The 16316-nt window shown below is 25.4% G+C and overlaps 1 protein-coding gene and 1 long non-coding RNA gene across 2 annotated transcripts; one reads left to right on the top strand and one right to left on the bottom strand.

Moving 5' to 3' along the window:
- The first annotated feature begins 1860 nt into the window (after positions 1-1860).
- LOC135927888 (PI-actitoxin-Afv2b-like) lies at positions 1861-4682 on the top strand. The gene is made up of 3 exons (XM_065464132.1): positions 1861-1980; positions 2038-2076; positions 4398-4682. Exons 1-3 carry the CDS (start codon positions 1938-1940, stop codon positions 4559-4561), a joined length of 246 nt encoding a protein of 81 aa, XP_065320204.1. The 5' UTR covers positions 1861-1937; the 3' UTR covers positions 4562-4682.
- A 5596-nt stretch (positions 4683-10278) lies between these two features.
- Positions 10279-16183, bottom strand: LOC135928396 (uncharacterized). The gene is made up of 4 exons (XR_010572316.1): positions 16090-16183; positions 15987-16037; positions 10942-10974; positions 10279-10547 (listed from the first exon to the last, which is right to left on the bottom strand). It is a non-coding gene; the product is annotated as an uncharacterized LOC135928396 (long non-coding RNA).
- Between the last annotated feature and the right edge of the window lie 133 nt (positions 16184-16316).

Here is a 16316-nt window from a genome sequence, read left to right as displayed (position 1 = left end):
CGGATAATAGAAATGGCATTGCACCAATCAATCTAATTAATGCAAAAACTTTAAAATTAAATTGCCCTACCCACTGGCATAGCATATATGCTAGAAAGTGTTCGCAGTGTAAACAAAATTCTATAAATAATGTTCTAAATAAAATAGGAAAACAATCTATAAAACTCTTTAATAATGAATGGGATATGATTGATGAGCTTTACGCAGTATTAAATCCATTCCGAGAATTGGTGGAATTTCTTTCCTCCCAAAAAGGATCGACAACAAACTTAGGGTTATTATTTCGCAGTGAAATAGAAGCTCATATACAAATCAATAGATCTGATTGCTCAGATATTATATGCTTAAAAGAAAATATGGAAAAAAAGCTTGACCATAGGTTTCCCATTACTGAACTTCAAGTTATTATATATTTTTATTAATAAAATTATATTTTAAACATTAGATATTAGCAACTCTACTTGATCCCAGATTTCAAAATCTTAAAGTTGTTTCAGAATATTTAAATTCGAATTCTACGACATCATTGCAATTTTTAATTCGACATTTAAAACTTTTAGAGCATGATAGAAATGCACAGAGTGAAATTCAAGTTGAGGATAATGGTCAAACATCAAGCTCTTATATAGCTAAATTAGCTCGTAAACATTCCCTTCCAAGTAACGAATATAATAATATTAGTAATCTAGAACAAGAATGCCATAATTTGCTCAGCCATAATAATATCCCAGAAGAGGACACATTAATCTTTTGGAAGAAAATGCGACTGGAACTTACTATGCTTGCTAATTTAGCTAGGAAGGTTCATTGTATACCTGCACAGCGAAAGATCCATTGCTGGATTAATACTCAATGCTAAAAGGACTTCTTTATGTTCCACAAATCTTGATAAAATACTGTTTATTCATGACAATTATAATTTTGCTAAATCTGAATTCTGACTTATTATATTTCATACTTTATATTTTGCTTGCATTCCAAATTTATTTTAATTATAATAAAAATCAATTGAATATTTCTTATATGTGTTGGATGTCACTCTGATCTGAGTTAAAATGCAATTCCTTAGTCTATTTCTGAGAATGAGAAAATACATAAATGTAAATTGGAGTGAGACAGGAAATAATTTAAGATCAATTAAACTATGTTAACAATTTATTAGAAAAGATATCGCCCAAATAAATTATAAAAAATGTAATACATTAATTTATAAATTAAATTCATTAAAAAATAAATTGATTTATAAATTAAATTCATTAAAAAAATTTTAAAATAAATATTGTGCCGCCGCCGCCTACAATTTAGTAGACGGCGGCGAAATCGGCGCGCTGCCGAACGCCGATAAAAATTTTTTAAAAAAACGCCACCGTTGATTGAGACATCGGCGCACAGGTCTAATTGTAGCTAAATTTTACACTATAAATTTTGATATTTTGCAAGTGATATGCCTCGTGATCTATTATACCCTGGTCTCTCCTACATAATATTTGATTATCCAATCATTTTCATAAAGTTATATTAGCAATAAAGATTTTATGTTTGAGATGTACATTTTATAATTATATCCGATTACAACATTTCTTCTATACACTTTATAAATTTTTTTTAATTAAATGCCAAGGATAACATGGTTGAGATCTACAGTTTATGTTTTTATATTTTTATATAAATTTAAGTTAAAACTTTTTAAAATTAATTGTCAGGAATTGAAATGAATGCGTTTTTTAAAAAAAAATAGAATAAATGTGTTTATTAAAATCCTGTTAAAGTCATTTTCTTTATCTCTATATGAGAATTTAATTACCAACAATCTTTGCCAAAAAAATTCTTATCAAAGAATATAATTAATTAATATTTTATTATGATTATATAAAAAAAACTTAAAATATATATAAATTAATTTAATATTTTGGCAATTAATTTTCTTAAAATTCAGTATGAAATTACTAGCAAATATTATTGCCTGTCTGGTTATTCTAGGTGGGTAATTATGCATTTTATGATAAAGAACCAATTTATTGAAATATTAAATTTTAGGCTTATTTGATCATTTCTCCAAAACCAATGGCTCTGACGGTAAAATTATAATTTTCATATTTTGTAATTATATTACATTTAATCATAATTTATTATGATACCTACGGTTAATAAATTATGCAATTGATCAATTATTTTAGTTTAGTTTATATACTAAAAAATAAATAATCTTTATATTTTAATTGATATTTGGCAAATTTTAAACTTCATGAATTTCTAATTTTAGTGTTGGTAAAAGATACTTTTCATAAGTATCTACATACAGATAAAATTTATCCAAGATAAATTTTTAATATAATTATTTAAAGTGCTCATAATTTCTAATTTAGGATTGTTAAAATATTTTGAAGTGCTAAAAAATTTATTGTATAATTAAATATTGCTATATAAGGGGTAACAGTTCCTTCTCGCAGGACAGGATTTCATAAACTTAAAATTTTAAATATGACTGATGATTCTTGTTAAATTCGTTCAGAGAAAAAAAAATAATTGAAGCAAAACTTATTAATCTAATGAAACTATAGTTTAATGGTGAGGATTGGATTCTTACTCATATAATTATTTTTGTGATTTTATTCTCACAATTTTGGCATAGATTTTTTGCCTATAGAAGCATGCTAATAAGATATATTAAGATATTAATTTTTAAATGAGATTAAGAGATTTGCCAAACCCCGGGGGTTTACCTAATCCCAGTCTCTCCTAATAAGTATTTTATTAAAATTATATATATTGTAGTAAGAATATTATCATTTAAATTTAACAACAGAAAAAAAATTATATAAAAATTCTAATAATCATATCTCTTAAAAATAATTGTAATGATTCTACAATAGCAAAATACCGCTACGATAGTGATTCCACATCCCAGTCCTACAAGCCTGTCTTTTAAAAAGAAATATATCCTATTACAAAATACCAAATAATGATGAGGATTTAGATTTAGTTATAGCAATAAACCTAAAATATAGAAGAAAAAAAAGAAAACGTATTTATGAATAATGATCATTGTAGCAGCATTTAATTATTAAAATTATTATTTTCGATTTTTTCTATTTTCCATTAAGAGCTCTGGTCATTTCTTTGCTCACCCAACCTCATTAGTTTTTTTGCACGGGTCTGACACAAATAAATTATCATGGGCCGTGTCGGGAATAGTAGATCTTAAAATCCATCCTATTGAGCACTTACATTATAGCTTTTTATAATTTTATTAAGCAAAGAGATACCCTTGAACCCCTCTCTTCCATTGATAAAAATGACATCAATCTATATTTATTTTGGACGATAACATTTAATATCTTGATGATGGCACTATATTTTGAGCTTTATAGGGTTATTGGAGCTTAATATTTTATTAAAACCAATTCAAAACATATAAGCCTAATCATAAACAAAACTAAAAAAGAAATCTGTTGTCTAGGTAATCATACAATTATCTCAATATGTTGAATTTAAGGATCTAAGTGTTTTTATGTAATTGGATCTTATATTTAGATAAACCAAAAAATAAATCTTTAATATTTTTTTTAATATAAATTTTTTATAATTTACTATTTATCCAATAATGTAATATTGGCATCAAATGGGTCCAAGTCTGTAATTTAGCAAGATATCCTAGTTCTATATGTATTGACTTTGTTCAAAATAAAATCTAGAAACATTAAAAACTCAGAAGAATTTCTCTACTTATAAAAGAGAGTTAAACCTTTGCAATAAAACCTAACTTGCATATATTATTTTATATTTTAATAAAAATTAGAATTCGGTTGTGCAAAAGTCTTATGTGTTTACATCAAAATATAATTTTCATGTATAAATTAATTATTTGTATATAATTTCAAAAAATCTTTTGGCAATAGATGCATGATAATCCCCGGTGTCTCATAATATAACTGATTAATAGTGGTTTCTTAATTTAAAATGTAGAAAGAGTAATATCAGAATGCTTGTATACTAAGAATATATAAAACGATTTAAATGCAACGTAAAATAAACAAATTCGGAAGTCTTAAGTTCGATGATATTAAATTCATTTTATTTATTAATTGTTTTAAAATTATAAAACAAATATATTTAAATTATCTTTATTTATATACAACACTCAAACTTGAAATATTTAAGGCAAATAATATGTATAACTTTGATAATTATAATTCAATTATAAGTGTTATGTTATCATTCTAAATCCTTTCTATATGATTTTAATTTCATCTCTATATCATAAAAATGATTATCTTTTGATATAATTATATTATGAACTTCCATAAAGTTTATAATTAAAATGATATATAGTTAAAAAATGAACAGATTATTCATATAATATATAAATTAATAATTAAATTATTTTATAACTACAGTATGCCATTTACCAGTGGATCCTGGACCATGCGAAGCTTTGGTTGAAAGGTGGTATTACAACGCTGGAGAAGGAAAATGCTTAGCTTTTAACTATGGGGGTTGCCGCGGGAATGGAAATAATTTCTCATGCAGGGGAAATTGTCAACGGGCTTGCATAAGATAACTAAAGCTTTAATCTCTAATATTATATATTTCATATTTCTTATTACAAAATTTGATTATAATATATTATATATTATAAACTTAAAATTCTATATTTCTAATAAATCGATACATTTCTTTAACATGATATTATAAATATATAAATTTACATTATCAAACAAGTTATAAAAAGTTATTAATTTTATATCTCTCAGTCTATACCAATTTCAAACTTTGGTCAACAACCACGTCAATTTATATTAAAAATAATTTATTTGAATATAATATAACTAAATAATATTACATGAAGCTATAAAAAAAATAACGAATCAAAAAATTTAAAGAAAAACTTGATTATATTTTTAAAAAGAAACAATAGTTGAATTTAAAAATATTTCTTTGAACATTTAGCCCAAATATCAAGAATTCCCTAGATGAAAGTTAGTGTGATTAATATTTAAAAGAAACCGAAGATCATAAAAGCCAACTGTTGGTTGGTAGAAGTTGAAAATGGTGATAATATAAAACTTCTGAGGTTTTTATATATGTTAAATTTTTTAAATCATTGTTAAAGTAAATAGGTTGTTATTATATTAGTAGAAGAAAGGTGGGACATAAATACAATCCTAAATAAGAATTCTCATGAAACAGTTTATAACTATTAGGCCATCAGATCTAGATCGGTACCTGTGGATAGATTCTAAGATTCTAGAATATTAGGTATATGAGCAGGGTTGCCATGCCTCCCCAAATCAGTGGGAGTCTCCCACAATTTTTTAGTTTACCCACATACATCTCACTCCCACAAAACTCCCACAATTCGAAATCTCCCACAATCTCCCACAAAAATCTCCCACAATTTTTTAATTTCTCCCACAATTTTTTTTTTAGCATTTTAATGTTTTTAATATATAAATAATAATTTTGAGAAACAGTATTTGATTATTTTTATATTTTTAAAATAAATTTTAAATATTTATTCGAAAAATATGTCTAGTTCTTATATTTTATTTTTCCGCTAATTTTAAATTCTCCATCCAATCCAATCCATTCGACATTTTCAAAATTTGAAGTTAGAATAGTATGTATAATTATTATAAATATATTTTAAATTTCTAGATTCTATAATTGCAGTGCTCCACTCAACATTTTCATAGAAGAATAGAACTTTTAGAAGTGGATTACTTTGGTATTTCTGCAGCATAATTTAGTGAGCCTTTATTAAATTATATTCTTCTGATTGCAACTGCATATTAACAGCATATAGTAGATTTCCTATATGTAAAATTCCTAAATATACTTCTGCCATTTATTTTTGAAATTTTTTTTCATATAGGACAGCTTTTATAATCTATTTATTTTTTAACGGTTTGTAAAATTTTAAAATTCTACGATGGCGCGTATTAGGAGGAACCTGTCAACCAACATTATGCTGACTCAATTCTGTAAATACACTATGGTTTTTGCCAAATTCACTGAGGAATTATCAGATCAGAAAGCTGCCATGCAATTCATTGGTAATGCCAAATCTGCCATATTTACCATTATATATGGTTAGCTATGTCTTTGGATATTTCATATCTGGAGAAAATTTTTTTAATAGTTTTATTGAAGACATTAATTTTGTTGAAATAGGGGAGGATCAAGGGAAATGTTTTGATATCTCCTTATTAGATGCATCTGTTAGAATTGCATATGTTTGCACATCTTTCAAATCGTCAAGAATTGACCTTCTGGATTTATATCCTAAAACATTATTGATAGCCTTGCTCATTTTGTGTTCTACAAAGTATACTTTTCATTTATATTAGTCGTTAAATATTATGGGGAAAGATTCTACCAACATTGAGATGTTGAGTAACTCTCTGAATGTTGTACTGCATGATAGGTATTTACCATTTCCGCAACTGTAGTTGCATCTATATTATTTCTAATTTTTGAAGAATATTTTTGTTTTGCAATAGATGTTGATAGAATACCCTGTACTGATTTATGCTTTGAAGATTTTTGATACCTCAAAATATCATATTCCCTTCCCCCATTGTATTAACTAATACTGTAGAACAACTTCCCCGCACTGATTATAAATATTTTTTACATTGTAAATTTAAAATTGTTTGTTTTTTTATAAAATCTTATTTATACATTTATTTTTTTACATTGTAAAATTACAATTTTTTTATAAAATTTTATCTTGTTTACATTCTTTTGTAATTAAAAAAGATCGTTGGTTATTATTTTTAAACAAAATTAATATATTATAATAAATAAATATGTTATTTTAATAATAAAGATAGTACTCTAAGAAATTTTGTGTCGTACAGTAATTACCTATTTTGAAAAATAGTTGCGTATTTTATTTTGGAAAATAGTTGGATATTTTATTTTGAAAAATAGTTGGCTATTTTATTTTGAAAAATAGTTGGCTATTTTATTCTAAGAGTTACCTATTTTATTTTGAAAAAGAGTTGGAAATTTTATTTTGAAAAATAGTTGGCTATTTTATTTTGAAAAATAGTTGGCTCTTTTATTTTGAAAAATAGTTGGCTATTTTATTTTGAAAAATAGTTGGCTATTTTATTTTGGAAAAAGTTAGCTATTTTATTTTAAATAGTTGGCTATTTTATTTTGAAAAATAATTACCTATTTTATTTTAGATTAGATTTTATATTTATAAAAAATAATAAGCGGATAACTAAGTCAATTCTAAACCCCGGCCGCAGGCCGGGCCTTTGCGGGCCGAAGGCCCGCAAAAAAATTTTTTTTAGCAATTTCTCCCACAATTTATATATTTCTCCCACAAAATACCTAATTTCTCCCACAATTTGAAAATTTTGACCTGGCAACCCTGTATATGAGCCTTTTAATAATTTATCAATTTTTATGCAATTAAGACCAAGTCTGCCCCTGGCATTTACTAGGAGATTTCAGTTGATGCAATATGAACTAGGTTAAATCCAAATCTATTTCTTACGTCTTTTAATTTTCATTCATTAAAGGATTTCCTAGGTTTTAAGTCGACGAGGCTTCCTTCCAGTCATTCATTTTATCTTCATTTTGAAAGATTTGAATGAATCTAGGTTAAAAATATTTCCAGGTAAAGATATAAAAAGTACTTCTAATTATTAATTTTTTAAATGGATAAAAAGAGAAGGAACATAATAAATATAGTATTTTGGGGATATAAGCATTTGGAAATAATATAAAGAGTCTGGTTACTTAAAAAATTTCCGCCTTAAAGATTTTGGATAATGAATACTCAGATGTAGTAAAAATATTAAATATTCTAGATATTATATAGGAGAATCTAAATGTATGTAGAATATCTATTGCATAGAATAACCTATACTAAAACATTTTGATTATTATATTATTTGAATATAAATTACACAGGCGCGTACGCAGCGGCGGAGGGGGGGGGCAGGGGGACAAATTCCCCCCCCCCCCCCCCACCGTCAAAGCCAAAAAATGCAGATGCCGGATCATATTTTTCAAAAATATTATTGTTAATATTAATTTATATTTGTTAATATTTATTCCTATCTCATGTATATATTTAATTACATTTATTTATCACATTCATCTACTAAGTTATTTTATCAATTAATTTAGATTTCAAGTTTTCCTTGGCGTAAATTACCTATTATTTTCAAATTTTAGTGGCGTATTATTTATCTATATTTCTAGTCAAAATAATAATCTTTAAAACTCCTTGTCCAACAGGGATAAAGAAATTTTAAGCTTGTCCAACGAGATCGAGTCTCTGCCATCAAGCAGTAACAGCTTTTATGGAGTTAAAAGAGCCGATTATTAATGATATTACTGAAATATCACAATGGCTTAAAAGAAATATTTCCTCAGAAGCAAGAAAATTATTGGATTTAATACTTATTCCAAATTATTTTTCTCATTAGAATCTATTATTTAATTATACAACTATTATATGTAATACTTTTCAAAAAAATGGCATTGACTTGATTAAGAAGATGATAATAGCGGAGAACTATAACTCAGGAAATTAGAACTAATGTTGATGAAGAATTTCATATTTTATATGTTATTGTTGAGTCAAAAGCATATCTATACGTGTTTGATATTTGTCCCCCTCAACTTGCAGCAAGCAACATCGTCAAAACATTAATATAGGATCAGTAGAAGATTATAGAACAAATGTCCTCTCTTAAATACATTTTCAAATAAATGAATGGTTTTTAATACATTATGCAGCACTTACAAATCGGCAGATATTACTTCTACAAAAGCCTTTCCAACCTTTTTCAAATGATGATAGAAAAAAAAATATTTGTTAGATTTTTATCATGAGATGCCTTATTAGCTGAATATATATGATTAAAAGATTAGCTATGGTTGATACAGCCCCAATGGATGCTTTGCATTATTTCAAACACATTTTAGATTATAATCCCACTATATTAAAATGGTTATATAAATATATTAGCAACTCTTCCCATTAATTAACTAATGAGAGAACATTCTCTTTTTTAAGAAGAACAGAGCCCTGCAGCCAGATTTTTTTAAAATTTTTTTTACGGCCCAGCCCGGGTTTTTTTAAAAAAATTTTCAGGCCCGGCCCGGCTTTTTTAAAAATAATTTTTAGACCAGGCCAGAATTTTTTTAAAATAGATTTTATTTATTTTTGATTTATATTTAAAATATTTGGTTTTAAAATATACAGCTCGGCCGGAAAATTTTTATGCCCAGCCTGGGTGTTGTTTTTTTAAAAAATTCTGGCCCGGCCCAGGTATGTTTAAAAAAATTAAAATACTATCCGACTCAGGGGCCGGGCCTGCAAGTCTCTGAAAAACATACCTATGAAATACAACTTAAGTAGATTGAATGATTTGGATCTTTTGAATATTCATAGGCATGTAACGCCAAGCAAGGACAGATTGTTGAAAAATTAACTCAAAACATACAAAATATAATTATTCCTAAGAAACTTTTTGTGTATTAAATTATATTTCCAACATTTAAATTTTTTATACTTTATATATTTTAAAAGCTCACAGAGCTAGATAACCAAAATAAAAAATACTAAATTCACTAAAAAATTCAAAAGAGTTATTTATGATATGATCCAATTTTAATTGCCCAATACAGATATAACATAAAAAAAAAACCTATTTCTAAAACGGTTGTTAAAGATATAGATAGCTTTAGAAATTGACTTTAATGTAATGCTGGAAAATTTGAAAAATATTTAACACTTCGGGTTAAATACTTGGTTTAAAATTTTGAAAATGTTAAAGATCGGCCTGGAAATTAGTAAAAAATAAATTATTAGGCTCTGACGTGTTGGAAATATTTAATTACGCGTTGGGCGGAACGAGGTAACTTGCACCAAAATTAATAAATGAACATGCCAAAATTTATACACTAGTATTTTAAGAAAGGAATAAAAACACTATATACTTAAGAGTTGTTCCTAATTATTGAATTACGTAGAACAAATTCGGCTCGAATTATTGTTTAATAATATTCTAACTCCTTAAATTTAGCTTAATCATTTAAAGTATCCTTAAAGGATTATATTTATTCTGGAAAATGATTAATCTTCTCATGATTCTAAAAAATATATCTAGCTATAAACGTTTGGGTTAATAAATTTATAAAGATTAACAGCATTAAAAATTGTACTTACTAATTTTTTTTATAAAAATTTCAAAAATAAATAAATTTATATAAATACCAAAAAATGAAATTGGACATCATTTCATTTTTACATTTAAAAATAGCTTGTTATTTTTTTCTTCAAAATTTTTTTTAAAATTTATTTATATTTTTAAGATTTTGGTATCAACCTTAAAAAAAAATAAAATTTATATAATTAATCTTGAAACAACATTGTGATAAATTTAAATTTTAATTTTATCTTGAATTTCAACGATATATCACTCTTCTTTTCTACTAAGGGTTACAGGCACAAGATCCACAACGAATTCCATTTGGACATGACATCCAGGGGCACCTTGGAAAACATTCTATTTCTATTTAAAATATAAAAATTAACACTAAAATATTATAAGTATAAAGCCACTTTATACATATTATTTTAAGATATCCAGCCATATATAACATACGAAAAAAAGCATTTTAAATCACAATGATATGGAGGAATTAAATCATTTATAAAAAGGATTAGAGTTTAGCAATATTACTAGACTAATGAATTGCAAAAAAAATAATTTTTTAATTTCATACTATATAAATTACACAATTTATATAAATTATGGCCCACTAACACAGCTATTAGAGACAACTTTACTCAAAGAAAACGCGAATTTAAAGGGAAAGAAAATGAAAGCTCTGGAGTAAAGGGTTATATATAATGTTGAAAGAGCTCATTGTAATTATAAAATAATATAACTATATTTTACATACCTCTAAATCTTCCATCCGTAGTTGTTAGTGTATCTGAAATTTAGTTATCTATATTAAACGCAGATATAATTTAACTATGTGATGAATTATCAATTAAATTAATAAATTATAAGGTATAGTCCAGCAGCGTCACTAACCTTTGCAATATTAATAGACTCAACTAAAAAAAAATTTATGGAGACTTGGGCACCCATACCCCCTTTCTTGGGTCTTCGGGCCTGTTTGGCCTTTGGCCAGGTTTTATTTTTTACTTAAAATTTGAAATTTGAAAAATGATTTTGAATTTCATATTTTGTCATTTATGCATCATATAATAAACATTAGAAGACACTTCTATAGATAAAATTTTTTAATAAAAAAAATTATTCATCTATTACAATATTAAATATTTTAAATTGTTGATAGAGATGTTGGTTAATTTGCAGTCATAAATAACACTCACTGTAATGTAGTAAAATATAGCAATAAACTAGTTGTATATTATGTAATTAGATATGGTTATTTATAATGATTATATATTTATGTTTAATATAATCATTTGTAAAGTTAACTAAATAGCACCATATAATTAAATTCATAATCTTTGCATTGTATAAATTAAAGATAGAATAAACTCTGTTATAGTTTATTATAAGCGGATTATTCAATGTAAACTTATATCTGAATTTATCATTTTAGATAAATTGATAAAACAAAAAAATAAAAATCTTTAGAAGAAATAATTATCCATATATTGAAGCCTTGAGTTATTTACACGGTAAGGATGCCATATTAAAAATGAATCATTTAGTAACTAGAAAATAAGGACCAGTGAGATATGATAGAAGCAATTAAGATTTTATATATTATTGTAGCACCTCAAGTTGGTTTAATATATCTTAAAATTATTGTAGTTTGTAATAATATCAAAAACTCGTAAAAAAAGATAATGAAAAAATAGATCTATTATGGATTACATCCATTATGGGATGAGTAATATTATGTTTAATTTCAATAGATTTTAAATAAATAGATGGCGTTATTGTTATTTATATTTATTATCAAAAGCATTGAATAGCAAATGTTTATTAAAATATTATCTAAACAAATATATCTTAAGTGGCATTTATATTTTAAAACCTATTTATATAATAGAGGATTATCAACTATATAAATCTGATAACCTTTTATAAATTAATTTATTATATCGTTGCTTAGAACTATTTTTAGGATGAGACATAGTAATTAAATTAAAAAATAATATAATATAGTTGATTAGATTGAACTCAGCTAATTACAATATAAATTTGTTAAATTTCAATTACTAAATAATTATATTTATTTAATTAGGTTTAGCAAATAAATCAAATAATAAAAATTTAGCTTCAATTGTTAATGCTATACTGAAAATTACATTATGAGTGATATTGATAATGATATTCCATTTTTAACACAGCAAGCTGACATAGTGAAAACATAATTTACATGTATTAATCTAATTTATTAAAATAATATAATAATTAAATAGCACCAGGCGCGTACGCAACGGGGGGGGGGCAGGGGGACAAATACCCACCCTCCAAAGCTAAAAAATGCAGATGCCGGATTATATTTTTCAAAAATATTATGTTAATATTAATTTATATTTGTAAATATTTATTCCTATCTCATGTATTTTTTTAATTAAATTTATTTATCACATTCATCCACTAAGTTATTTTATCAATTAATTTCGATTTCAAGTATTCCTTGGCGTAATTTACCTATTATTTTCAAATTTTAATGGCGTAATATTTATCTAAATTTCTAGTCAAATAATAATTATCTCTGAAACTCCTTACAGGGAGAAAGATATTGCAAACTTGTCCAACGAGATCTGGTCTCCGCCATCAAGCAGTAAAAGCTTTTATGGAGTTAGAAGAGCCGATTATTAATGCTATTACTGAAATATCACAATGGCCTGAAGGAAATATTTACTCAGAAGCAATAAAATTATTGGATTCAATACTTATTCCAATTTTTTTTCTCATTAGAATGTATATACAACTATTTTATTTAATTCTTTTCAAAAACATGACATTGACTTGATTAAGAAGATGAGAATAGCGGAGAACATTTTATTAGAACTCAAGGAAATTCGAGCTTATGTTGATGAAGAATTTCATATTTTATATATTATTGTTGAGTCAAAAGCTGAGTTATACGTGTTTAATATTTGTACCCCTCGACTTGCAGAAAGCAAGCTCATAAATTAACATAAAATCAGTAGAAGAGTATTAAAACACATGTCCACTCTCTTATATACATTTATAACCCAAATAAATGAATGGATTTTAATTCATCCAGCACTTACAAATCCGCTATTACTTCCACAAAAGCCTTTCCAACCATTTTCAGATGGTGATAGAAAAAAAATTAAATATTTGTTAGATTTTTATCATGAAGATGTTAAAATATCTTATGATGCCTTATTATCTGAATAACTATGATTAAAAGATTAACTATGGTTGATCAAGTGTTGTTAAACGGGTCGAATTGAGCTGATTTTTAAAAACGGCTAACTGAATATTTCAGCCAGAAAAATATTATCTAAGCCTCGAGATTTAGTTAATAGATGTTCATCCCTTTTGGCTCTTCCCAGAAGTTGAAAATATTTGCATCTTATTAATTCTTTTACGTAAAAAAATTTCTAATAATGAGCTGAATGGAATCTTTATTTGGATGCTGTATTAATTTAATTATTTTCTTCTTTTTCTAATAAATTTTTCAAAATAATCATTATCATCATCAAGATTTGTCACTGAAATTAATGTTGATGAATTAAATAATTTAATGATTTGTAATTTTCCCGTTATTCCGTTAAATGAGCTATAGCAGCCACTTCCTGATCAATGGTTAATAGGATTTGATATGCGTCTAAATTTAATGAGGCATAAAGATTATTATTTAAATAAATATTCTCTCTAAATCTTATATGCACTAATATCTCATTGGAAAAATTATTGTCTATTTTTTCAAAATGACATTTTATCCAACTTACCTGGTTTCAAAATACACTTATGTTAATTGTAGTGTTATACTTCGAATGCTATAAACATTTGGATAAATCTTTCAACATCTGGTCGATCTGCTATTTCTTCATTTATATATCAGCATTTATATCATAATCATATCCCAATTATCCCTTATAATGGCGATTTAAAACATTTGATTTTAAAATATACGGTCAGGCTAGACTTTTTAAAACTATTTAGGCCCGATAGGGATATTTTTATTAAAAAAAAATTTCAGACCCGGCCAGCCCCGCGTATATTAATAAAATTAAAATAAGGCCCTGCCCTGGGGTCTTTGAGTAAGATATGGGCATTTTAAAATATTTATGAAAAATGGTCGACTCTTAAATATAACAAAAATGATTCCACGAAAAAATGATAGAAAAATGTTTTTTGTAAAATTAATATTTTATTTTGAATAAAAAAATAATTATTTTAAATAGAAACTCTTTTTAAATAGGAAAGCTTTTATAACTGAAAATCATAAATTGTATATTTTTTATATTGTATAATTTTTGAAATATAATTTAAAATAGTTTAATAATTTAAAAAAAAAATTTTTTTTTTAAAAAAAAAGCTTGAATCCTGAACTCTAAATTTAAAAAAAAAGGTTTGGGTTTGGATTCAGCAAAATATCTAGGGTCGGGTTCAGGGTTTGGGTTCAGGTTCTCGTCCCTGATATATTTATCCCTGAACTTATCCTGGCCAAAATTCTGCTTTTTTGTCTAAGGGCTCACATCTCTGGACCTCCTTCCTGATAACTACCCTCACACTCCATTTAAATTTAAAATGTAATTTTATATGATAGTTTATATCATATTTATTTTTCAAGTAAATACAATTTATATAGATTAAGGATTATTTTTATGGGAAATTTAAACTTTTATTAATGTTAATTTAAAATAAAAATATATAACATGAAGAGATTTTCGATATTCAATTGAACTTTAGTATCCAATCTTCCCTACTGCAAAAAAACACTTCAAAATATGTATTTTTTAGTTATCTATAGAGGGGTAGTAAGGCGAATCTAATTATACATTGGCATTTTAAGGTAAATATAAATAAAGGTTTATTACAATATTTTATAACTCCATCTAATGAGAGATTGGGGCCACCAAATAGGCAAAAGATTTCACAAACAGGCCCGCAACTTTAACTAATTTATTATATTTATAAGTTGTTATGAGTGAATTTTATTTTTGCTAATTTTATATATTTATACCTTTAGAATTTTGATTATTTTCTTATAACTTTAATTTTTTCACGTTGTCTTGACTAGACAATTAAGATCAGTATTTTTCATATATGAATTATTTAATTATAGTTATTTTAGCAACCTTCATGCTTTATGACCTTTCGAATTCTTAATTCTTCAAGTTTCTTATCTGCCAACAATTCTTCTATTATCAACTATTTTAGAAAAAGAATATGAATATTGATCATTATTCTAAAGGATTGCTAAATGACGAACAAATTATTCTTAACAGCCATCAATAACCATTGTTTTTAATTTCGCAATATATCACTTTGATTTACAGAAATGAACTGTATAATAATTTTTAAGATTGTTTTAAAAAATTATTAAGAAATAAAATGATCACGTGTTTTAGTACACTTTCTTGTGAAATTAAAAATCCAAATTACATGTTTTAGAAATTATTGTGCTTTTAAATAAACAAATTAGAATAGCGACATTATTAAAGCACCATTATGCATAATTTTAACAAATATTGATGGTACATTATATATCAAAAGTGTCATGTGATCAAGTATATGAATCAATCCCTACATGCCAAACCAAATTAAGTCAAGGACAAATTTAAATAGAAGAGTTATTGTTGATATCTTAGATTAAAATTACCAAATTTTATTTTTATATTTTGTTAAAATAAAAATAAAAATAAGAAATTTTTTTTCATATTATTGTATTTTTGGAATTAAAATAAAGTTTGTCAAATTAACAAAAATGAGTAACAGAATTATCTAGAAAAACTAAAATTATAATTTTACCTCTATTCCACTTGGATTCTATAGGGGTTCCTGAGAAATAATCAACTAAGCCTAAAAATTTTGATAATTAAATTCTTTTACCAATTGTTTATAAAAGACTCACTTAGAATAACTAGACAAGCAATAATATATGATAGAAATTTCATACTAGATTAAAAAAAGTAATATGTGAAAAAAATGAATAATGTTTATAATAAAGATATTTATTTGCCTTTTTTTTCATATTCAAATTAACAATGCATTATATATTAAGTTAAGATTATATGGCAATGATGGTTGGCATAGAATTTCTTAATTAAATTCTCATATACTTATGAAACAAACAAAACG

Source organism: Gordionus sp. m RMFG-2023, chromosome 4 (assembly GCF_954871325.1).
Source record: "Gordionus sp. m RMFG-2023 chromosome 4, tfGorSpeb1-WG-v2, whole genome shotgun sequence".
NCBI lineage: Eukaryota > Metazoa > Nematomorpha > Gordioida > Chordodea > Parachordodidae > Gordionus > Gordionus sp. m RMFG-2023.
The sequence above is the reverse complement of the archived record's forward strand: the minus strand, read 5'-3'. Positions and strand labels throughout refer to the sequence as shown.

What these genes read in the sequence shown, in the direction of transcription:
- LOC135927888 (XM_065464132.1), top strand. Translation starts at nt 1,938, where the DNA reads ATGAAATTACTAGCAAATATTATTGCCTGTCTGGTTATTCTAG. An exon ending in TGCCTGTCTGGTTATTCTAG is followed by an intron (nt 1,981 to 2,037) that starts GTGGGTAATTAT and finishes ATTAAATTTTAG; the next exon opens with GCTTATTTGATCATTTCTCC. An exon ending in CAAAACCAATGGCTCTGACG is followed by an intron (nt 2,077 to 4,397) that starts GTAAAATTATAA and finishes TTATAACTACAG; the next exon opens with TATGCCATTTACCAGTGGAT.